Source organism: Salmo salar, chromosome 05 (genome assembly GCF_965601325.2).
Source record: "Salmo salar chromosome 05, fSalSal1, whole genome shotgun sequence".
NCBI lineage: Eukaryota > Metazoa > Chordata > Actinopteri > Salmoniformes > Salmonidae > Salmo > Salmo salar.
In genome coordinates, this window is record NC_138295.1 from 91,035,001 (window position 1) to 91,060,000 (window position 25,000).

At 36.6% G+C, this 25,000-nt stretch overlaps 1 protein-coding gene across 4 annotated transcripts in view; it reads left to right on the forward strand.

Moving 5' to 3' along the window:
- Positions 1-25,000, forward strand: part of LOC106598556 (F-actin-uncapping protein LRRC16A) — a 286,920-nt gene that overhangs the window by 98,354 nt on the left and 163,566 nt on the right. For all 4 annotated transcript variants that reach the window (XM_082975967.1, XM_082975965.1, XM_082975966.1 and 1 more), the window contains exon 9: positions 13,259-13,334. In XM_082975967.1, the coding sequence (XP_082832093.1) occupies positions 13,259-13,334 (76 nt within the window). The remainder of the gene's footprint in view (positions 1-13,258; positions 13,335-25,000) is intronic.

The window sequence follows — 25,000 nt, forward strand, 5'->3', positions numbered from 1 at the left end:
CTCAGCCTGCAGGACTTCAGTCATCTGGAGAATAGGTGAGTCACTAGGTTCAAGACACACGGGATCTCAGCCTGCAGGACTTCAGTCATCTGGAGAATAGGTGAGTCACTAGGTTCTATCTCATACACTGTAGTACTCTATCATGGCAGCTACTGAACAGTAATACACTTTGTCATATTTTCTAACATTAATGTTAAAGGGGAAATCTGCAGTAACAAAGCAATAACAAAGCGTTGTCCCACTACTGTTTCGGTAAAAAGCTGAGGGATGTGGCTAAAGTAACCAGTCTCAGATGAATGGACAGAGCTCTGGGTGGAAGGACAGACCATCCATGATATACACTGGTTGTTTGCATTAACTTTGTTCACAAACAATCGAGTAAAACACACTTATATTTTGCGTTCTGATGGGTACGACAGTTGATGAGGCATTTATAAATGATATTCTTCTAGAATCAATGGGTTCGTATCGTTCATTTATAAATGATATTCTTCTAGAATCAATGGGTACGTATCGTTCATTTATAAATTATATTCTAGAATCAATGGGTACGTATCGTTCATTTATAAATTATATTCTTCTAGAATCAATGGGTCGTATCGTTCATTTATAAATTATATTCTTCTAGAATCAATGGGTTCGTATCGTTCATTTATAAATTATATTCTTCTAGAATCAATGGGTTCGTATCGTTCATTTATAAATTATATTCTAGAATCAATGGGTCGTATCGTTCATTTATAAATTATATTCTAGAATCAATGGGTCGTATCGTTCATTTATAAATTATATTCTTCTAGAATCAATGGGTACGTATCGGTCATTTATAAATTATATTCTTCTAGAATCAATGGGTACGTATCGTTCATTTATAAATTATATTCTTCTAGAATCAATGGGTTCGTATCGTTCATTTATAAATTATATTCTTCTAGAATCAATGGGTTCGTATCGTTCATTTATAAATTATATTCTTCTAGAATCAATGGGTACGTATCGTTCATTTATAAATTATATTCTTCTAGAATCAATGGGTCGTATCGTTCATTTATAAATTATATTCTTCTAGAATCAATGGGTACGTATCGTTCATTTATAAATTATATTCTAGAATCAATGGGTACGTATCGTTCATTTATAAATTATATTCTAGAATCAATGGGTACGTATCGTTCATTTATAAATTATATTCTTCTAGAATCAATGGGTTCGTATCGTTCATTTATAAATTATATTCTTCTAGAATCAATGGGTACGTATCGTTCATTTATAAATTATATTCTTCTAGAATCAATGGGTACGTATCGTTCATTTATAAATTATATTCTTCTAGAATCAATGGGTCGTATCGTTCATTTATAAATTATATTCTTCTAGAATCAATGGGTACGTATCGTTCATTTATAAATTATATTCTTCTAGAATCAATGGGTTCGTATCGTTCATTTATAAATTATATTCTTCTAGAATCAATGGGTACGTATCGTTCATTTATAAATTATATTCTTCTAGAATCAATGGGTACGTATCGTTCATTTATAAATTATATTCTTCTAGAATCAATGGGTACGTATCGTTCATTTATAAATTATATTCTTCTAGAATCATTGGGTACGTATCGTTCATTTATAAATTATATTCTAGAATCAATGGGTACCTATCGTTCATTTATAAATTATATTCTTCTAGAATCAATGGGTTCGTATCGTTCATTTCTAAATTATATTCTTCTAGAATCAATGGGTCGTATCGTTCATTTATAAATTATATTCTAGAATCAATGGGTCGTATCGTTCATTTATCAATTATATTCTTCTAGAATCAATGGGTACGTATCGTTCATTTATAAATTATATTCTAGAATCAATGGGTACGTATCGTTCATTTATAAATTATATTCTTCTAGAATCAATGGGTCGTATCGTTCATTTATAAATTATATTCTTCTAGAATCAATGGGTCGTATCGTTCATTTATAAATTATATTCTTCTAGAATCAATGGGTACGTATCGTTCATTTATAAATTATATTCTTCTAGAATCATTGGGTACGTATCGTTCATTTATAAATTATATTCTAGAATCAATGGGTACGTATCGTTCATTTATAAATTATATTCTTCTAGAATCAATGGGTTCGTATCGTTCATTTATAAATTATATTCTTCTAGAATCAATGGGTCGTATCGTTCATTTATAAATTATATTCTAGAATCAATGGGTCGTATCGTTCATTTATAAATTATATTCTTCTAGAATCAATGGGTACGTATCGTTAATTTATAAATTATATTCTTCTAGAATCAATGGGTACGTATCGTTCATTTATAAATTATATTCTAGAATCAATGGGTCGTATCGTTCATTTATAAATTATATTCTTCTAGAATCAATGGGTTCGTATCGTTCATTTATAAATTATATTCTTCTAGAATCAATGGGTACGTATCGTTCATTTATAAATTATATTCTTCTCGAATCAATGGGTTCGTATCGTTCATTTATAAATTATATTCTTCTAGAATCAATGGGTCGTATCGTTCATTTATAAATTATATTGTAGAATCAATGGGTCGTATCGTTCATTTATAAATTATATTCTAGAATCAATGGGTACGTATCGTTCATTTATAAATTATATTCTTCTAGAATCAATGGGTACGTATCGTTCATTTATAAATTATATTCTTCTAGAATCAATGGGTACGTATCGTTCATTTATAAATTATATTCTTCTAGAATCAATGGGTCGTATCGTTCATTTATAAATTATATTCTTCTAGAATCAATGGGTCGTATCATTCATTTATAAATTATATTGTAGAATCAATGGGTCGTATCGTTCATTTATAAATTATATTCTAGAATCAATGGGTACGTATCGTTCATTTATAAATTATATTCTTCTAGAATCAATGGGTACGTATCGTTCATTTATAAATTATATTCTTCTAGAATCAATGGGTACGTATCGTTCATTTATAAATTATATTCTTCTAGAATCAATGGGTACGTATCGTTCATTTATAAATTATATTCTTCTAGAATCAATGGGTTCGTATCGTTCATTTATAAATTATATTCTTCTAGAATCAATGGGTTCGTATCGTTCATTTATAAATTATATTCTAGAATCAATGGGTACGTATCGTTCATTTATAAATTATATTCTTCTAGAATCAATGGGTCGTATCGTTCATTTATAAATTATATTCTAGAATCAATGGGTCGTATCGTTCATTTATAAATTATATTCTTCTAGAATCAATGGGTACGTATCGTTAATTTATAAATTATATTCTTCTAGAATCAATGGGTTCGTATCGTTCATTTATAAATTATATTCTTCTAGAATCAATGGGTCGTATCGTTCATTTATAAATTATATTGTAGAATCAATGGGTCGTATCGTTCATTTATAAATTATATTCTAGAATCAATGGGTACGTATCGTTCATTTATAAATTATATTCTTCTAGAATCAATGGGTACGTATCGTTCATTTATAAATTATATTCTAGAATCAATGGGTACGTATCGTTCATTTATAAGTTATATTCTAGAATCAATGGGTACGTATCGTTCATTTATAAATTATATTCTTCTAGAATCAATGGGTACGTATCGGTCATTTATAAATTATATTCTTCTAGAATCAATGGGTACGTATCGTTCATTTATAAATTATATTCTTCTAGAATCAATGGGTTCGTATCGTTCATTTATAAATTATATTCTTCTAGAATCAATGGGTTCGTATCGTTCATTTATAAATTATATTCTTCTAGAATCAATGGGTACGTATCGTTCATTTATAAATTATATTCTTCTAGAATCAATGGGTCGTATCGTTCATTTATAAATTATATTCTTCTAGAATCAATGGGTACGTATCGTTCATTTATAAATTATATTCTAGAATCAATGGGTACGTATCGTTCATTTATAAATTATATTCTTCTAGAATCAATGGGTTCGTATCGTTCATTTATAAATTATATTCTTCTAGAATCAATGGGTACGTATCGTTCATTTATAAATTATATTCTTCTAGAATCAATGGGTACGTATCGTTCATTTATAAATTATATTCTTCTAGAATCAATGGGTCGTATCGTTCATTTATAAATTATATTCTTCTAGAATCAATGGGTACGTATCGTTCATTTATAAATTATATTCTTCTAGAATCAATGGGTTCGTATCGTTCATTTATAAATTATATTCTTCTAGAATCAATGGGTACGTATCGTTCATTTATAAATTATATTCTTCTAGAATCAATGGGTACGTATCGTTCATTTATAAATTATATTCTTCTAGAATCAATGGGTACGTATCGTTCATTTATAAATTATATTCTTCTAGAATCATTGGGTACGTATCGTTCATTTATAAATTATATTCTAGAATCAATGGGTACCTATCGTTCATTTATAAATTATATTCTTCTAGAATCAATGGGTTCGTATCGTTCATTTCTAAATTATATTCTTCTAGAATCAATGGGTCGTATCGTTCATTTATAAATTATATTCTAGAATCAATGGGTCGTATCGTTCATTTATCAATTATATTCTTCTAGAATCAATGGGTACGTATCGTTCATTTATAAATTATATTCTTCTAGAATCAATGGGTTCGTATCGTTCATTTATAAATTATATTCTTCTAGAATCAATGGGTACGTATCGTTCATTTATAAATTATATTCTTCTAGAATCAATGGGTACGTATCGTTCATTTATAAATTATATTCTTCTAGAATCAATGGGTACGTATCGTTCATTTATAAATTATATTCTTCTAGAATCATTGGGTACGTATCGTTCATTTATAAATTATATTCTAGAATCAATGGGTACCTATCGTTCATTTATAAATTATATTCTTCTAGAATCAATGGGTTCGTATCGTTCATTTCTAAATTATATTCTTCTAGAATCAATGGGTCGTATCGTTCATTTATAAATTATATTCTAGAATCAATGGGTCGTATCGTTCATTTATCAATTATATTCTTCTAGAATCAATGGGTACGTATCGTTCATTTATAAATTATATTCTAGAATCAATGGGTACGTATCGTTCATTTATAAATTATATTCTTCTAGAATCAATGGGTCGTATCGTTCATTTATAAATTATATTCTTCTAGAATCAATGGGTCGTATCGTTCATTTATAAATTATATTCTTCTAGAATCAATGGGTACGTATCGTTCATTTATAAATTATATTCTTCTAGAATCATTGGGTACGTATCGTTCATTTATAAATTATATTCTAGAATCAATGGGTACGTATCGTTCATTTATAAATTATATTCTTCTAGAATCAATGGGTTCGTATCGTTCATTTATAAATTATATTCTTCTAGAATCAATGGGTCGTATCGTTCATTTATAAATTATATTCTAGAATCAATGGGTCGTATCGTTCATTTATAAATTATATTCTTCTAGAATCAATGGGTACGTATCGTTAATTTATAAATTATATTCTTCTAGAATCAATGGGTACGTATCGTTCATTTATAAATTATATTCTAGAATCAATGGGTCGTATCGTTCATTTATAAATTATATTCTTCTAGAATCAATGGGTTCGTATCGTTCATTTATAAATTATATTCTTCTAGAATCAATGGGTACGTATCGTTCATTTATAAATTATATTCTTCTAGAATCAATGGGTTCGTATCGTTCATTTATAAATTATATTCTTCTAGAATCAATGGGTCGTATCGTTCATTTATAAATTATATTGTAGAATCAATGGGTCGTATCGTTCATTTATAAATTATATTCTAGAATCAATGGGTACGTATCGTTCATTTATAAATTATATTCTTCTAGAATCAATGGGTACGTATCGTTCATTTATAAATTATATTCTTCTAGAATCAATGGGTACGTATCGTTCATTTATAAATTATATTCTTCTAGAATCAATGGGTCGTATCGTTCATTTATAAATTATATTCTTCTAGAATCAATGGGTCGTATCATTCATTTATAAATTATATTGTAGAATCAATGGGTCGTATCGTTCATTTATAAATTATATTCTAGAATCAATGGGTACGTATCGTTCATTTTTAAATTATATTCTTCTAGAATCAATGGGTACGTATCGTTCATTTATAAATTATATTCTTCTAGAATCAATGGGTACGTATCGTTCATTTATAAATTATATTCTTCTAGAATCAATGGGTACGTATCGTTCATTTATAAATTATATTCTTCTAGAATCAATGGGTTCGTATCGTTCATTTATAAATTATATTCTTCTAGAATCAATGGGTTCGTATCGTTCATTTATAAATTATATTCTAGAATCAATGGGTACGTATCGTTCATTTATAAATTATATTCTTCTAGAATCAATGGGTCGTATCGTTCATTTATAAATTATATTCTAGAATCAATGGGTCGTATCGTTCATTTATAAATTATATTCTTCTAGAATCAATGGGTACGTATCGTTAATTTATAAATTATATTCTTCTAGAATCAATGGGTTCGTATCGTTCATTTATAAATTATATTCTTCTAGAATCAATGGGTCGTATCGTTCATTTATAAATTATATTGTAGAATCAATGGGTCGTATCGTTCATTTATAAATTATATTCTAGAATCAATGGGTACGTATCGTTCATTTATAAATTATATTCTTCTAGAATCAATGGGTACGTATCGTTCATTTATAAATTATATTCTAGAATCAATGGGTACGTATCGTTCATTTATAAATTATATTCTTCTAGAATCAATGGGTACGTATCGTTCATTTATAAATTATATTCTTCTAGAATCAATGGGTTCGTATCGTTCATTTATAAATTATATTCTTCTAGAATCAATGGGTTCGTATCGTTCATTTATAAATTATATTCTAGAATCAATGGGTCGTATCGTTCATTTATAAATTATATTCTAGAATCAATGGGTCGTATCGTTCATTTATAAATTATATTCTTCTAGAATCAATGGGTACGTATCGTTCATTTATAAATTATATTCTTCTAGAATCAATGGGTTCGTATCGTTCATTTATAAATTATATTATTCTAGAATCAATGGGTACGTATCGTTCATTTATAAGTTATATTCTAGAATCAATGGGTACGTATCGTTCATTTATAAATTATATTCTTCTAGAATCAATGGGTCGTATCGTTCATTTATAAATTATATTCTTCTAGAATCAATGGGTACGTATCGTTCATTTATAAATTATATTCTAGAATCAATGGGTTCGTATCGTTCATTTATAAATTATATTCTTCTAGAATCAATGGGTCGTATCGTTCATTTATAAATTATATTCTTCTAGAATCAATGGGTACGTATCGTTCATTTATAAATTATATTCTTCTAGAATCAATGGGTACGTATCGTTCATTTATAAATTATATTCTTCTAGAATCAATGGGTTCGTATCGTTCATTTATAAATTATATTCTTCTAGAATCAATGGGTACGTATCGTTCATTTATAAGTTATATTCTAGAATCAATGGGTACGTATCGTTCATTTATAAATTATATTCTTCTAGAATCAATGGGTCGTATCGTTCATTTATAAATTATATTCTTCTAGAATCAATGGGTACGTATCGTTCATTTATAAATTATATTCTTCTAGAATCAATGGGTACGTATCGTTCATTTATAAATTATATTCTTCTAGAATCAATGGGTTCGTATCGTTCATTTATAAATTATATTATTCTAGAATCAATGGGTACGTATCGTTCATTTATAAGTTATATTCTAGAATCAATGGGTACGTATCGTTCATTTATAAATTATATTCTTCTAGAATCAATGGGTCGTATCGTTCATTTATAAATTATATTCTTCTAGAATCAATGGGTACGTATCGTTCATTTATAAATTATGTTCTAGAATCAATGGGTTCGTATCGTTCATTTATAAATTATATTCTTCTAGAATCAATGGGTCGTATCGTTCATTTATAAATTATATTCTTCTAGAATCAATGGGTACGTATCGTTCATTTATAAATTATATTCTTCTAGAATCAATGGGTTCGTATCGTTCATTTATAAATTATATTCTTCTAGAATCAATGGGTCGTGTCGTTCATTTATAAATTATATTGTAGAATCAATGGGTCGTGTCGTTCATTTATAAATTATATTCTAGAATCAATGGGTACGTATCGTTCATTTATAAATTATATTCTTCTAGAATCAATGGGTACGTATCGTTCATTTATAAATTATATTCTTCTAGAATCAATGGGTACGTATCGTTCATTTATAAATTATATTCTTCTAGAATCAATGGGTTCGTATCGTTCATTTATAAATTATATTCTTCTAGAATCAATGGGTTCGTATCGTTCATTTATAAATTATATTCTAGAATCAATGGGTCGTATCGTTCATTTATAAATTATATTCTAGAATCAATGGGTTCGTATCGTTCATTTATAAATTATATTCTTCTAGAATCAATGGGTCGTGTCGTTCATTTATAAATTATATTGTAGAATCAATGGGTCGTGTCGTTCATTTATAAATTATATTCTAGAATCAATGGGTACGTATCGTTCATTTATAAATTATATTCTTCTAGAATCAATGGGTACGTATCGTTCATTTATAAATTATATTCTTCTAGAATCAATGGGTACGTATCGTTCATTTATAAATTATATTCTTCTAGAATCAATGGGTTCGTATCGTTCATTTATAAATTATATTCTTCTAGAATCAATGGGTTCGTATCGTTCATTTATAAATTATATTCTAGAATCAATGGGTACGTATCGTTCATTTATAAATTATATTCTTCTAGAATCAATGGGTCGTATCGTTCATTTATAAATTATATTCTAGAATCAATGGGTCGTATCGTTCATTTATAAATTATATTCTTCTAGAATCAATGGGTACCTATCGTTAATTTATAAATTATATTCTTCTAGAATCAATGGGTTCGTATCGTTCATTTATAAATTATATTCTTCTAGAATCAATGGGTCGTATCGTTCATTTATAAATTATATTGTAGAATCAATGGGTCGTATCGTTCATTTATAAATTATATTCTAGAATCAATGGGTACGTATCGTTCATTTATAAATTATATTCTTCTAGAATCAATGGGTACGTATCGTTCATTTATAAATTATATTCTAGAATCAATGGGTACGTATCGTTCATTTATAAATTATATTCTTCTAGAATCAATGGGTACGTATCGTTCATTTATAAATTATATTCTTCTAGAATCAATGGGTTCGTATCGTTCATTTATAAATTATATTCTTCTAGAATCAATGGGTTCGTATCGTTCATTTATAAATTATATTCTAGAATCAATGGGTCGTATCGTTCATTTATAAATTATATTCTAGAATCAATGGGTCGTATCGTTCATTTATAAATTATATTCTTCTAGAATCAATGGGTACGTATCGTTCATTTATAAATTATATTCTTCTAGAATCAATGGGTTCGTATCGTTCATTTATAAATTATATTATTCTAGAATCAATGGGTACGTATCGTTCATTTATAAGTTATATTCTAGAATCAATGGGTACGTATCGTTCATTTATAAATTATATTCTTCTAGAATCAATGGGTCGTATCGTTCATTTATAAATTATATTCTTCTAGAATCAATGGGTACGTATCGTTCATTTATAAATTATATTCTAGAATCAATGGGTTCGTATCGTTCATTTATAAATTATATTCTTCTAGAATCAATGGGTCGTATCGTTCATTTATAAATTATATTCTTCTAGAATCAATGGGTACGTATCGTTCATTTATAAATTATATTCTTCTAGAATCAATGGGTACGTATCGTTCATTTATAAATTATATTCTTCTAGAATCAATGGGTTCGTATCGTTCATTTATAAATTATATTCTTCTAGAATCAATGGGTACGTATCGTTCATTTATAAGTTATATTCTAGAATCAATGGGTACGTATCGTTCATTTATAAATTATATTCTTCTAGAATCAATGGGTCGTATCGTTCATTTATAAATTATATTCTTCTAGAATCAATGGGTACGTATCGTTCATTTATAAATTATATTCTTCTAGAATCAATGGGTACGTATCGTTCATTTATAAATTATATTCTTCTAGAATCAATGGGTTCGTATCGTTCATTTATAAATTATATTATTCTAGAATCAATGGGTACGTATCGTTCATTTATAAGTTATATTCTAGAATCAATGGGTACGTATCGTTCATTTATAAATTATATTCTTCTAGAATCAATGGGTCGTATCGTTCATTTATAAATTATATTCTTCTAGAATCAATGGGTACGTATCGTTCATTTATAAATTATGTTCTAGAATCAATGGGTTCGTATCGTTCATTTATAAATTATATTCTTCTAGAATCAATGGGTCGTATCGTTCATTTATAAATTATATTCTTCTAGAATCAATGGGTACGTATCGTTCATTTATAAATTATATTCTTCTAGAATCAATGGGTTCGTATCGTTCATTTATAAATTATATTCTTCTAGAATCAATGGGTCGTGTCGTTCATTTATAAATTATATTGTAGAATCAATGGGTCGTGTCGTTCATTTATAAATTATATTCTAGAATCAATGGGTACGTATCGTTCATTTATAAATTATATTCTTCTAGAATCAATGGGTACGTATCGTTCATTTATAAATTATATTCTTCTAGAATCAATGGGTACGTATCGTTCATTTATAAATTATATTCTTCTAGAATCAATGGGTTCGTATCGTTCATTTATAAATTATATTCTTCTAGAATCAATGGGTTCGTATCGTTCATTTATAAATTATATTCTAGAATCAATGGGTCGTATCGTTCATTTATAAATTATATTCTAGAATCAATGGGTCGTATCGTTCATTTATAAATTATATTCTTCTAGAATCAATGGGTACGTATCGTTCATTTATAAATTATATTCTTCTAGAATCAATGGGTTCGTATCGTTCATTTATAAATTATATTCTTCTAGAATCAATGGGTACGTATCGTTCATTTATAAGTTATATTCTAGAATCAATGGGTACGTATCGTTCATTTATAAATTATATTCTTCTAGAATCAATGGGTCGTATCGTTCATTTATAAATTATATTCTTCTAGAATCAATGGGTACGTATCGTTCATTTATAAATTATATTCTTCTAGAATCAATGGGTACGTATCGTTCATTTATAAATTATATTCTTCTAGAATCAATGGGTTCGTATCGTTCATTTATAAATTATATTATTCTAGAATCAATGGGTACGTATCGTTCATTTATAAGTTATATTCTAGAATCAATGGGTACGTATCGTTCATTTATAAATTATATTCTTCTAGAATCAATGGGTCGTATCGTTCATTTATAAATTATATTCTTCTAGAATCAATGGGTACGTATCGTTCATTTATAAATTATGTTCTAGAATCAATGGGTTCGTATCGTTCATTTATAAATTATATTCTTCTAGAATCAATGGGTCGTATCGTTCATTTATAAATTATATTCTTCTAGAATCAATGGGTACGTATCGTTCATTTATAAATTATATTCTTCTAGAATCAATGGGTTCGTATCGTTCATTTATAAATTATATTCTTCTAGAATCAATGGGTCGTGTCGTTCATTTATAAATTATATTGTAGAATCAATGGGTCGTGTCGTTCATTTATAAATTATATTCTAGAATCAATGGGTACGTATCGTTCATTTATAAATTATATTCTTCTAGAATCAATGGGTACGTATCGTTCATTTATAAATTATATTCTTCTAGAATCAATGGGTACGTATCGTTCATTTATAAATTATATTCTTCTAGAATCAATGGGTTCGTATCGTTCATTTATAAATTATATTCTTCTAGAATCAATGGGTTCGTATCGTTCATTTATAAATTATATTCTAGAATCAATGGGTCATATCGTTCATTTATAAATTATATTCTAGAATCAATGGGTCGTATCGTTCATTTATAAATTATATTCTTCTAGAATCAATGGGTACGTATCGTTCATTTATAAATTATATTCTAGAATCAATGGGTCGTATCGTTCATTTAGAAATTATATTCTTCTAGAATCAATGGGTACGTATCGTTCATTTATAAATTATATTCTTCTAGAATCAATGGGTTCGTATCGTTCATTTATAAATTATATTCTAGAATCAATGGGTACGTATCGTTCATTTATAAATTATATTCTTCTAGAATCAATGGGTTCGTATCGTTCATTTATAAATTATATTCTAGAATCAATGGGTACGTATCGTTCATTTATAAATTATATTCTAGAATCAATGGGTCGTATCGTTCATTTATAAATTATATTCTTCTAGAATCAATGGGTTCGTATCGTTCATTTATAAATGATATTCTTCTAGAATCAATGGGTACGTATCGTTCATTTATAAATTATATTATTCTAGAATCAATGGGTTCGTATCGTTCATTTATAAATTATATTATTCTAGAATCAATGGGTTCGTATCGTTCATTTATAAATTATATTCTAGAATCAATGGGTACGTATCGTTCATTTATAAATTATATTCTAGAATCAATGGGTCGTATCGTTCATTTATAAATTATATTCTAGAATCAATGGGTACCTATCGTTCATTTATAAATTATATTCTTCTAGAATCAATGGGTCGTATCGTTCATTTATAAATTATATTCTTCTAGAATCAGTGGGTTCGTATCGTTCATTTATAAATTATATTCTTCTAGAATCAATGGGTTCGTATCGTTCATTTATAAATTATATTCTTCTAGAATCAATGGGTCGTATCGTTCATTTATAAATTATATTCTTCTAGAATCAATGGGTACGTATCGTTCATTTATAAATTATATTCTAGAATCAATGGGTTCGTATCGTTCATTTATAAATTCTATTCTTCTAGAATCAATGGGTTCGTATCGTTCATTTATAAATTCTATTCTTCTAGAATCAATGGGTTCGTATCGTTCATTTTTAAGTCCAAAAATGTATGTAGCAACTGCAGATTGTCCCTTTAACTTTGTAACGTTTTACTTTGTAATTAAATTAATATGCAGTATATCTCATATTATAATGGTTGATTATTTGAAATAAAAAAAGCATTTACGTTGTTATTAATTTCCTGATATGGGTTTACTGAAACAGCCTTCATCCATTCTCCCAAGGTGCGTAATATCCCAATGTGATTGATATTGTCTCTGTGTCCCTGGCAGGGATCTAGTGGCTATAATAGCAGTATTGGAGTACAACCAATGGTTCACAAAGCTCTCCACAAAGGATTGTAAACTGGTGAGTTAAACTGAGCCTTCGTACCCCCACTCAGTCTGCCTCTCTCTCTCTCTTTTTGTCTGCCTCTGTCCCCTCCCTTTCCTCATCTCTCAGTCTGCCTCTCTCTCTCTCTCTCTCTCTCTCTCTCTCTCTCTCTCTCTCTCTCTCTCTCTCTCTCTCTCTCTCTCTCTCTTTCTGTCTGCCTCTGTCCCCTCCCTTTCCTCATCTGTCTGTCTTTCTCTGTCTGTCTCTCCCCCACGGCAGAACAGTCTAGTGTTTCTCTGTGATAAGACTGTTCATTCCACAAAGACAATGGGTATCAATTACACCGTGTCAGTCCAGTCAGGCCCAAGCATCTCAGACACAATCTGAACATCCTCTCCTCCTAGTCTTGTCAACTATCACACAGTTCCATCATGGAGGACACACGCACGCACGCACGCACGCACGCACGCACGCACGCACGCACGCACGCACGCACGCACGCACGCACGCACGCACGCACGCACACCACACACACACACACACACACACACACACACACACACACACACACACACACACACACACACACACACACACACACACACACACAAAGCACACACACAAAGCACACACACAAAGCACACACACAAAGCAGGCCAAAAGGCTTTGTGGGGGTAATTAGACTCCGTATGTTAATGTCCTGTATTGACTATGGAGAGAGAGATTAATGTTTATTTATTTTCCCTTTTGTACTTTAACTATTTGCACATCATTACAACACTGTATATAGACATAACATGACATTTGAAATGTCTCTATTCTTTTGGAACTTTAGTGAGTGTAATATTTACTCTTCATTTTTATTGTTTTTCACTTTTGTTTGTCTATTTCACTTGCTGTGGCAATGTAAATAAAGCACCTTAAATTGAGAGAGAGAGAGGGGTAGGTAGAGAGAGAGGGGTAGGTAGAGAGAGAGGGGTAAGTAGAGAGAGAGGGGTAGGTAGAGGGAGAGGGGTAGGTAGAGGGAGAGGGGTAGGTAGAGGGAGAGGGGTAGTTAGAGAGGGGTAGGTAGAGAGTTAGAGAGGGGTAGGTAGAGAGAGAGGGGTAGGTAGAGAGAGAGGGGTAGGTAGAGGGAGAGGGGTAGGTAGAGAGGTAGAGAGAGAGAGAGTTAGAGAGGGGTAGGTAGAGAGAGAGGGGTAGGTAGAGAGAGAGGGGTAGGTAGAGAGAGAGGGGTAGGTAGAGAGAGAGAGGGGTAGGTAGAGAGAGAGGGGTAGGTAGAGAGAGAGAGGTAGAGAGAGAGGTAGAGAGAGAGGTGAGCCCCTCAGCCCGGTAGCTTTGTTTGAGAGCTAATCATTACAACACTGTATATAGACATAACATGACATTTGAAATGTCTCTATTCTTTTGGAACTTTAGTGAGTGTAATATTTACTCTTCATTTTTATTGTTTTTCACTTTTGTTTGTCTATTTCACTTGCTGTGGCAATGTAAATAAAGCACCTTAAATTGAGAGAGGGGTAGGTAGAGAGAGAGGGGTAGGTAGAGAGAGAGGGGTAGGTAGAGAGAGAGGGGTAGGTAGAGAGAGAGGGGTAGGTAGAGAGAGAGGGGTAGGTAGAGGGAGAGGGGTAGGTAGAGGGAGAGGGGTAGGTAGAGGGAGAGGGGTAGGTAGAGAGGTAGAGAGAGAGTTAGAGAGGGGTAGGTAGAGAGAGAGGGGTAGGTAGAGAGAGAGGGGTAGGTAGAGAGAGAGGGGTAGGTTGAGGGAGAGGGGTAGGTAGAGAGGTAGAGAGAGAGAGAGTTAGAGAGGGGTAGGTAGAGAGAGAGGGGTAGGTAGAGAGAGAGGGGTAGGTAGAGAGAGAGGGGTAGGTAGAGAGAGAGGGGTAGGTAGAGAGAGAGAGGGGTAGGTAGAGAGAGAGAGGGGTAGGTAGAGAGAGAGAGGTAGAGAGAGAGAGAGAGGTAGAGAGAGAGGTGAGCCCCTCAGCCCGGTAGCTTTGTTTGAGAGCTAAGTTGCCATAGAAACCAGCGCATGTCTTTTGGGATACTGAAGCTCCTGTTTTGACTGGTATGTGATGTGATGCATGTGTCTGCTAGTCTGTGACAGGAAAGCATTCATCAGGCTCCTCTGGACCTAATGGCCTTGTTGGTTGGAAGGTTGTGATTTTGATTCCTCTGCATTCCAAAATACCTTAGCATTAAGGAGCTAGATTGGGGTAAGACCCTGCGATAGACTAGTGTCCTGTCCAGGGGGTGTACTGGTACATCAAGCTGTCTCACTACAGAAACAGGAGAAAGACTAGTGTCCTGTCCAGGGGGTGTACTGGTACATCAAGCTGTCTCACTACAGAAACAGGAGATAGACTAGTGTCCTGTCCAGGGGGTGTACTGGTACATCAAGCTGTCTCACTACAGAAACAGGAGAAAGACTAGTGTCCTGTCCAGGGGGTGTACTGGTACATCAAGCTGTCTCACTACAGAAACAGGAGATAGACTAGTGTCCTGTCCAGGGGGTGTACTGGTACATCAAGCTGTCTCACTACAGAAACAGGAGACAGACTAGTGTCCTGTCCAGGGGGTGTACTGGTACATCAAGCCTGCTCATGCTATACAGAAACAGGAGATAGACTCCTGCTCCTTTGAGCTGTTCCGGCTCACACACTGGTTTTCCAAGATGGCGTAGCAGTCGGATGTGTGTTTTGTCTTGTCCCTTCCTGTCCCTTGTAAACATTGTTTTTCCTTTTTTTTTCTTTTTTTAAAATATATTTTAATATCACTTTCCATCTACGAACTGAATATACTCTCCTGCAACCTGCTTCACCCAATGTGGTACGGATCTGCTATTTTAATACTTAAGAACCAGAACTCCCATCAAAAGCTAGCCAGCTAATTGGCTACCAGCTAACCGGCTGCCAGCTAACCGGCTGCCAGCTAACCGGCTGCCAGCTAACCGGCTGCTAGCTAACCGTGGCCCGCTAGCTGTCTAGAGCACATCGGACTGTTAGCTTAAGAGGCCCATCAGACAAATTCTTTGGCCACTATACCTAGTTTGCCAATTGGCCTAGTTTACCACACGGAGCCCTGCTGATCCATCTTCTGAACTGGAACCACAACAGAAGCGAGCCAGCTAACTAGCTAGTAGTCAGCTAGCCACAGCTACCAGTCATCAGATACCTCTAGCACGGACAACTTTCGCCAGTCAAATCGGACTCATTTTTCTCCATATCTCCGGATTCCTACCGCAAGCTCTGAACGTTTTTTCTTTTTTTTCACATGGATCATCGCAGCTAGCTAGCTGCTATCCGGGTGACCACTCCTGGCTAACGTCCCTGTCCCGAAGCAAGAACCAATTAGCCTGGAGCTAGCCCTGCCAGGCCCATCTCCCGGCTAGCCAAAGAGGCCCATCAGCCACTCCCTGGGCTACAATACCTATTTTGCCAACTGGCCCGAACCCCCGCCGACCCATCACGACTGGTCCACCGACGTGATTTGCCTGAGGGGGTTTTCTCAACTGGCTCCGCCATCGCGTCGTCCCCTGAATGCCCATCCGTTAGCCTGCTAGCCGCGGCCTGCTAGCTGTCCAGAGCACATCGGACTGTTAGCTTAAGAGGCCCATCGGACAAATTCTTTGGCCACCATACCTATTTTGCCAATTGGCCTGGTTTACCACACAGAGCCCTGCTGATTCGTCAGACGACGTAATAGCACGAGGGGGCCACAACCAACTTGCCCTCCAAATACACCTCTGCTGTTTTCAACCAAGATCTCAGTGATCACTGCCTCGTTGCCTGCATCTGTAATGGGTCTGCGGTCAAACGACCACCCCTCATCACTGTCAAACACTCCCTAAAACACTTCAGCGAGCAGGCCTTTCTAATCGACCTGGCCCGGGTATCCTGGAAGGATATTTACCTCATCCCGTCAGTAGAGGATGCCTGGTCATTCTTTAAAAATGCCTTCCTCACCATCTTAAATAAGCATGCCCCTTTAAAAAAAATTTAAAACCAGGAACAGATATAGCCCTTGGTTCTCTCCAGACCTGACTGCCGTTGACCAGCACAAAAACATCCTGTGGCATTCTGCATTAGCATCGAATAGCCCCCGTGATATGCAACTTTTCACGGAAGTTAGGAACCAATATGCACAGGCAGTTAGGAAAGCTAAGGCTTGCTTTTACAAGCAGAAATTTGCATCCTGTAGCACAAACTCAAAAAAGTTCTGGGACACTGTAAAGTCCATGGAGAATAAGAGCACCTCCTCCCAGCTGACCACTACACTGAGGCAAGGAAACACTGTCACCACTGATAAATCCACGATAATTGAGAATTTCAATAAGCATTTTTCTACGGCTGGCCATGCTTTCCACCTGACTACCCCTACCCCGGTCAACAGCCCTGCACTCCCCACAGCAACAAGCACAAGCCTCCCCCATTTCTCCTTCACCGAAATCCAGATAGCTGATGTTCTGAAAGACCTGCAAAATCTGGACCATTACAAATTAGCCCGGCTAGACAATCTGGACCCTCTCTTTCTAAAATGATCTGCCGAAATTGTTGCAACCCCTGTCACCAGCCTGTTCAACCTCTCTTTCGTATCTTCTGAGATTCCCAAAGATTGGAAAGCTGCCACGGTCATCCCCCTCTTCAAAGGGGGTGACACTCTAGACCCAAACTGCTGTAGACCTATATCTATCCTACCCTGCCTTTCTAAGGTCTTCCAAAGCCAAGTTAACAAACAGATTACCGACCATTTCGAATCCCACCGTACCTTCTCCGCTATGCAATCTGGTTTCAGAGCTGATCATGGGTGCACCTCAGCCACGCTCAAGGTCCTAAATGATATCATAACCGCCATCGATAAGAGACATTACTGTGCAGCCATATTCATCGATCTTGCCAAGGCTTTCGACTCTGTCAATCACCACATTCTTATTGGCAGACTCAACAGCCTTGGTTTCTCAATTGACTCGCCTGATTCACCAACTACTTCTCTGTTAGAGTTCAGTGTGTCAAATCGGAGGGATGGTTGTCCGGACCTCTGGCAGTCTCTATGGGGGTGCCACAGGGTTCAATTCTCGGGCCTGCTCTCTTCTCTGTATACATCAATGATGTCGCTCTTGCTGCTGGTGATTCTCTGATCCACCTCTACGCAGACGACACCATTCTGTATACTTCTGGCCCTTCTTTGGACACTGTGTTAACTAACCTCCAGACAAACTTCAATGCCATACAACTCTCCTTCCGTGGCCTCCAACTGCTCTTAAATGCAAGTAAAACTAAATGCATGCTCTTCAAACGATCACTGCCTGAACCTGCCCACCTGTCCAGCATCACTACTCTGGATGGCTCCGACTTAGAATATGTGGGCAACTACAAATACCTAGGTGTCTGGTTAGACTGTAAACTCTCCTTCCAGACTCACATTATGCAGTCCAAAATTAAATCTAGAATCGGCTTCCTATTTCGCAACAAAGCATGCTTCACTCATGCTGCCAAACATACCCTCGTAAAACTGACCATCCTACCGATCCTCGACTTCGGCGATGTCATTTACAAAATAGCCTCCAATACCCTACTCAATAAACTGGATGCAGTCTATCACAGTGCCATCCGTTTTGTCACCAAAGCCCCATATACTACCCACCACTGCGACCTGTACATTCTCATTGGCTGGTCCTCGCTTCATACTCGTCGCCAAACCCACTTGCTACAAGTCTCTGCTAGGTAAAGCCCCGCCTTATCTCAGCTCACTGGTCACCATAGCAGCACCCACCCATAGCACGCGCTCCAACAGGTATATCTCACAAAGCCAATTCCTCCTTTGGCCGCCTTTCCTTCCAGTTCTCTTATGCCAATGACTGTGTGTTTACATACTGTGTGTTAGCATCCCTCACTGTACTGTGTGTTTACATCCCTCACTGTACTGTGTGTTTACATCCCTCACTGTACTGTGTGTTTACATCCCTCACTGTACTGTGTGTTTACATCCCTCACTGTACTGTGTGTTTACATCCCTCACTGTACTGTGTGTTTACATCCCTCACTGTGCTGTGTGTTTACACCCCTCACTGTACTGTGTGTTAGCACCCCTCACTGTACTGTGTGTTTACATCCCTCACTGTACTGTGTGTTTACATCCCTCACTGTACTGTGTGTAAACATCCTTCAGTCTAGCATGAGGACCAGTATTCTGAAGTCCACTGTGACCTCCTGTCCTTTACTCTGAGCACACCTACTATCTCTCTTTTCGCTCTCTCTCTCATTCCCTCTTTCTCTCTCTTTCTTCCTCTGTCTCTGTCTGTCTCTCTGTCTCTCTGTTTCTTTCTCTGTCTTTGTCTCTCTCTCTCTCTCTCTCTCTCTCTCTCTCTCTCTCTCTCTCTCCCTTTCTCTCTCTCTCTCTCTCTCTCTCTCTCTCTCTCTCTCTCTCCCCCTTTCTCTCTCTCTCTCCCCCTTTCTCTCTCTCTCTCTCTCCCTCTCTCTCTCTCTCTCTCTCCCTTTCTCTCTCTTCTCTCTCCTCTCTCTCTTCTCTCTCTCTTCCTCTCTCTCTCTCTCTCTCTCTCTCTCTCTTCCTCTCTCTCTCTCTCCCTCAGTCCCAGGGAACAACAGTCCTCTGTGCCACCCCGTTTCTCTCTGCCCCTGAAAAGAGAACCATCCTGCCTCACACAATCCCTCTTTGTCTGTCATAATTAGCATGCTGGCCACCAGAAATGGCTCTCGTATGCATGGAATGTCACTTAGTTGTATTAACGCTGGTGTACTGTTATTCTGATCACTCTTTGTCATATGAATGTAAACAGATAAAGAGACTATTGACCTCCCTCTGCTCTGCATAGCTGCACTTTGATTCACTTGATTCACACAAAGGATGGCTGACAGAGAGAATCAACAGGCCCTGAACTGAAGGGATATATTTGATTTGATTCACTTGATTCACACAAAGGATGGATGGCAGAGAAGAATCAACAGGCTTGAACTGAGGGGATGTATTTGATTTAATTCATTTGATTCCCTCAGAGAATGGATGGGCAGAGAGGAATCAACAGGCCCTGAACTGAGGGGATGTATTTGATTTAATTCATTTGATTCCCTCAGAGAATGGATGGGCAGAGAGGAATCAACAGGCCCCACAGAAAGCAGAGAACTGGGTCAGGAGCTCTGTTTTGCAGCAGTGCAGAAGTTGGTTGCTCTCGTTGAATTTTTGATCATGCCTAAATGTAGGTTTCGTCTCCTGGCTCCCTTTTTACAGACCACCCCGTGGTCTCTCTTCTCAATCAGAGCCCTCGTTACAAACCTCTTTCCCTCGTACCCCTGTGGGGGGGAGGGGGGGGGGGGGGTAGATGGTTCCTTACCCTCCCTGACATGCTTGGACAGACAATCACCTCTGCTTTTAGGACGCCCAAAAGAGAGTGGTCTGGCTCACGTTAAGTGGAGTGCTGAAAGCAGAGGGCCGTTGTGGGGGTGGAACCTGTGTCACTATGCCATCAGTGATTGGGTGAAAACTGCAGACTCTGAGATACATCATCCTACATTGAACAACAGGAAAATGTTCATTGAGTTAACAATCCGTTTCCAAATCAAATAAAATGTATTTATAAAGCCCTTCTTACATCAGCTGATATCTCAAAGTGCTGTACAGAAACCCAGCCTAAAACCCCAAACAGCAAGCAATGCAGATGTAGAAGCACGGTGGCTAGGAAAAACTCCCTAGAAGGGACAGAACCTAGGAAGAAACCAAGAGAGGAACCAGGCTATGAGGGGTGGCCAGTCCTCTTCTGGCTGTGCCGGGTGGAGATTATAACAGCACATGGCCAAGATGTTCAAATGTTCATAGATAACCAGCAGGGTCAAATAATAGTAATCACAGTGGTTGTCGAGATTGCAACAGGTCAGCACCTCAGGACTAAATGTCAGTTGGCTTTTCATAGCCGATCATTCAGAGTATCTCTACCGCTCCTGCTGTCTCTAGAGAGTTGAAAACAGCAGGTCTGGGACAGGTAGCACGTCCGGTGAACAGGTCAGGGTTCCATAGCCGCAGGCAGGATAGTTGAAACTGGAGCAGCAGCATGGCCAGGTGGACTGAGGACAGCAAGGAGTCATCAGGCCAGGTAGTCCTGAGGCATGGTCCTAGGGCTCAGGTCCTCCGAGATAGAGAAGGAAAGAAAGAATTAGAGAGAGCATAATTCACACAGGACACCAGATAAGACAGGAGAAATACTCCAGATATAACAGACTGACCTTAGCCACCGACACATAAACTACTGTAGCATAAATACTGGAGGCTGAGACAGGAGGGGTCGGGAGACACTGTGGCCCCGTCCAACTATACCCCCAGACAGGGCCAAACAGGCAGGATATAACCCCACCCACTTTGCCAAAGCACAGCCCCCACACCACTAGAGGGATATCTTCAACCACCAACTTATCATCCTGAGACAAGGCCGAGTATAGCCCACAAAGATCTCCGCCACGGCACAACCCAAGGGGGGGGGGGGTGCCAACCCAGACAGGAAGATCACGTCAGTGACTCAACCCACTCAAGTGACGCACCCCTCCTAGGGACGGCATGGAAGAGCACCAGTAAGCCAGTGACTCGGCCCCTGTAATAGGGTTAGAGGCAGAGAATCCCAGTGGAGAGAGGGGAACCGGCCAGGCAGAGACAGCATGGGCGGTCCATTGCTCCAGTGCCTTTCCATTCATCTTCACACTCCTGGGCCAGACTACACTCAATCATAGGACCTACTGAAGAGATGAGTCTTCAATAAAGACTTAAAGGTCGAGACTGAGTCTGCGTCTCTCACATGGGTAGGCAGACCATTCCATTAAAATTGAGCTCTATTGGAGAAAGCCCTGCCTCCAGCTGTTTGCTTAGAAATTCTAGGGACAATTAGGAGGCCTGCGTCTTGTGACCGTAGTGTACGTGTAGGTATGTACGGCAGGACCAAATCGGAAAGATGGGTAGGAGCAAGCCCATGTAATGCTTTGTAGGTTAGCAGTAAAACCTTGAAATCAGCCCTTGCCTTAACAGGAAGTCAGTGTAGGGAGGCTAGCACTGGAGTAATATGATCAAATTTTTTGGTTCTAGTCAGGATTCTAGCAGCCGTATGTAGCACTAACTGAAGTTTATTTAGTGCTTTATCCGGGTATCCGGAAAGTAGAGCAATGCAGTAGTATAATCTAGAAGTAACAAAAGCTTGAATACATTTTTCAGCATAATTTTTGGACAGAAAGTTTCTGATTTTGGCAATGTTACGTAGACAGTCTTGATATGTTCGTCAAAAGAGAGATCAGGGTCCAGAGTAACGCCGAGGTCCTTCACAATTTTATTTGAGACGACTGTACAACCATCAAGATTAATTGTCAGATTCAACAGAAGATCTCTTTCTTTCTTGGGACCTAGAACAAGCATCTCTGTTTTGTCCGAGTTTAAAGGTACATCATTTGCAGCCATCCACTTCCTTATGTCTGAAACACAGGCTTCCTGCGAGGGCAATTTTGGGGCTTCACCATGTTTCATCAAAATGTACAGCTGTGTGTCATCTGCATAGCAGTGAAAGTTAACATTATGTTTCTGAATGACATCACTAAGAGGTAAAATATATAGTGAAAACAATAGTGGTCCTAAAACGGAACCTTGAGGAACACCGAAATGTACAGTTGATTTGTCAGAGGACAAACCATCCACAGAGACAAACTGATATCTCTCCGACAGATAAGATCTAAACCAGGCCAGAACTTGTCCGTGTAGACCAATTTGGGTTTCCAATCTCTCCAAAAGAATGTGGTGATTGATGGTATCAAAAGCAGCACTAAGGTCTAGGAGCACAAGGACGCCATTAAAAGGTAATTTACCACCTTCACAAGTGCAGTCTCAGTGCTATGATGGGGTCTGAAACCAGACTGAAGCGTTTCGTATACATTGTTTGTCTTCAGGAAGGCTGTGAGTTGCTGCACAACAGCTTTTTCAAAATTTTTTGAGAGGAATGGGAGATTCGATATAGGCCGATAGTTTTTTATATTTTCTGGGTCAAGGTTTGGCTTTTTCAAGAGCGGCTTTATTACTGCCACTTTTAGTGAGTTTGGTACACATTCGGTGGATAGAGAGCCATTTATTATGTTCAACATAGGAGGGCCAAGCACAGGAAGCAGCTCTTTCAGTAGTTTAGTTAGAATAGGGTCCAGTATGCAGCTTGAAGGTTTAGAGGCCATGATTATTTTCATCATTGTTTCGAGAGCTATATTACTAAAATACTTGAGTGTCTCCCTTGCCCCTAGGTCCTGGCAGAGTTGTGCAGACTCAGGACAACGGAGCTTTGAAGGAATACGCAGATTTAAAGAGGAGTCCGTAATTTGCTTTCTAATGATCATGATCTTTTCCTCAAAGAAGTTCATGAATTCATCACTGCTGAAGTGAAAGCCATCCTCTCTTGGGGAATGCTGCTTTTTAGTTAGCTTTGCGACAGTATCAAAAATACATTTAGCATTGTTCTTATTTTTGTCAATTAAGATGGAAAAATAGGATGATCGAGCAGCAGTGAGGGCTCTTCGATACTGCACGGTACTGTCTTTCCAAGCTAGTCGGAAGACTTCCAGTCTGGTGTTGCGACATTTCTGTTCCAATTTTCTGGAAGCTTGCTTCAGAGCTCGGGTATTTTCTGTATACCAGGGAGCTAGTTTCTTATGAGAAATGTTTTGGGTTTTTAGGGGTGCCACTGCATCTAGGGTATTGCGCAAGGTTAAATTGAGTTCCTCAGTTAGGTGGTTAACTGATTTTTGTACTCTGACGTCCTTGGGTAGGCGGAGGGAGTCTGGAAGGGAATCTAGGAATCTTTGGGTTGTCTGAGAATTTATAGCACGACTTCTGATGATCCTTGATTGGGGTCTGAGCAGATTATTTGTTGCGATTGCAAACATAATAAAATGGTGGTCCGATAGTCCAGGATTATGAGGAAAAACATTAAGATCCACAACATTTATTCCACGGGACAAAACTAGGTCCAGAGTATGACTGTGGCAGTGAGTAGGTCCGGAGACATGTTGGACCAAACCCACTGAGTCGACGATGGCTCCGAAAGCTTTTTGGAGTGGGTCTGTGGACTTTTCCATGTGAATATTAAAGTCACCAAAAATTACTATATTATCTGCTATGACTACAAGGTCCGATAGGAATTCAGGGAACTCAGTGAGGAACGCTGTATATGGCCCAGGAGGCCTGTAAACAGTAGCTATAAAAAGTGATTGAGTAGGCTGCATAGATTTCATGACTAGAAGCTCAAAAGATGAAAATGTCGTTTTGTTTTTTGTTGTGAATTGAAATTTGCTATCATAAATGTTAGCAACACCTCCACCTTTGTGGGATGCGCGGGGGATATGGTCACTAGTGTAACCAGGAGGTGAGGCCTCATTTAACACAGTAAATTCATCAGGCTTAAGCCATGTTTCAGTCAGGCCAATCACATCAAGGTTATGATCAGTGATTAGTTCATTGACTATAACTGCCTTTGAAGTGAGGGATCTAACATTAAGTAGTCCTATTTTGAGATGTGAGGTATCACAATCTCTTTCAATAATGGCAGGAATGGAGGAGGTCTTTATTCCAGTGAGATTGCTAAGGCGAACACCGCCATGTTTAGTTTTGCCCAACCTAGGTCGAGGCACAGACACGGTCTCAATGGGGATCGCGGTCTCAGTGTGTGGAGTGCTGAAGGTTCATTG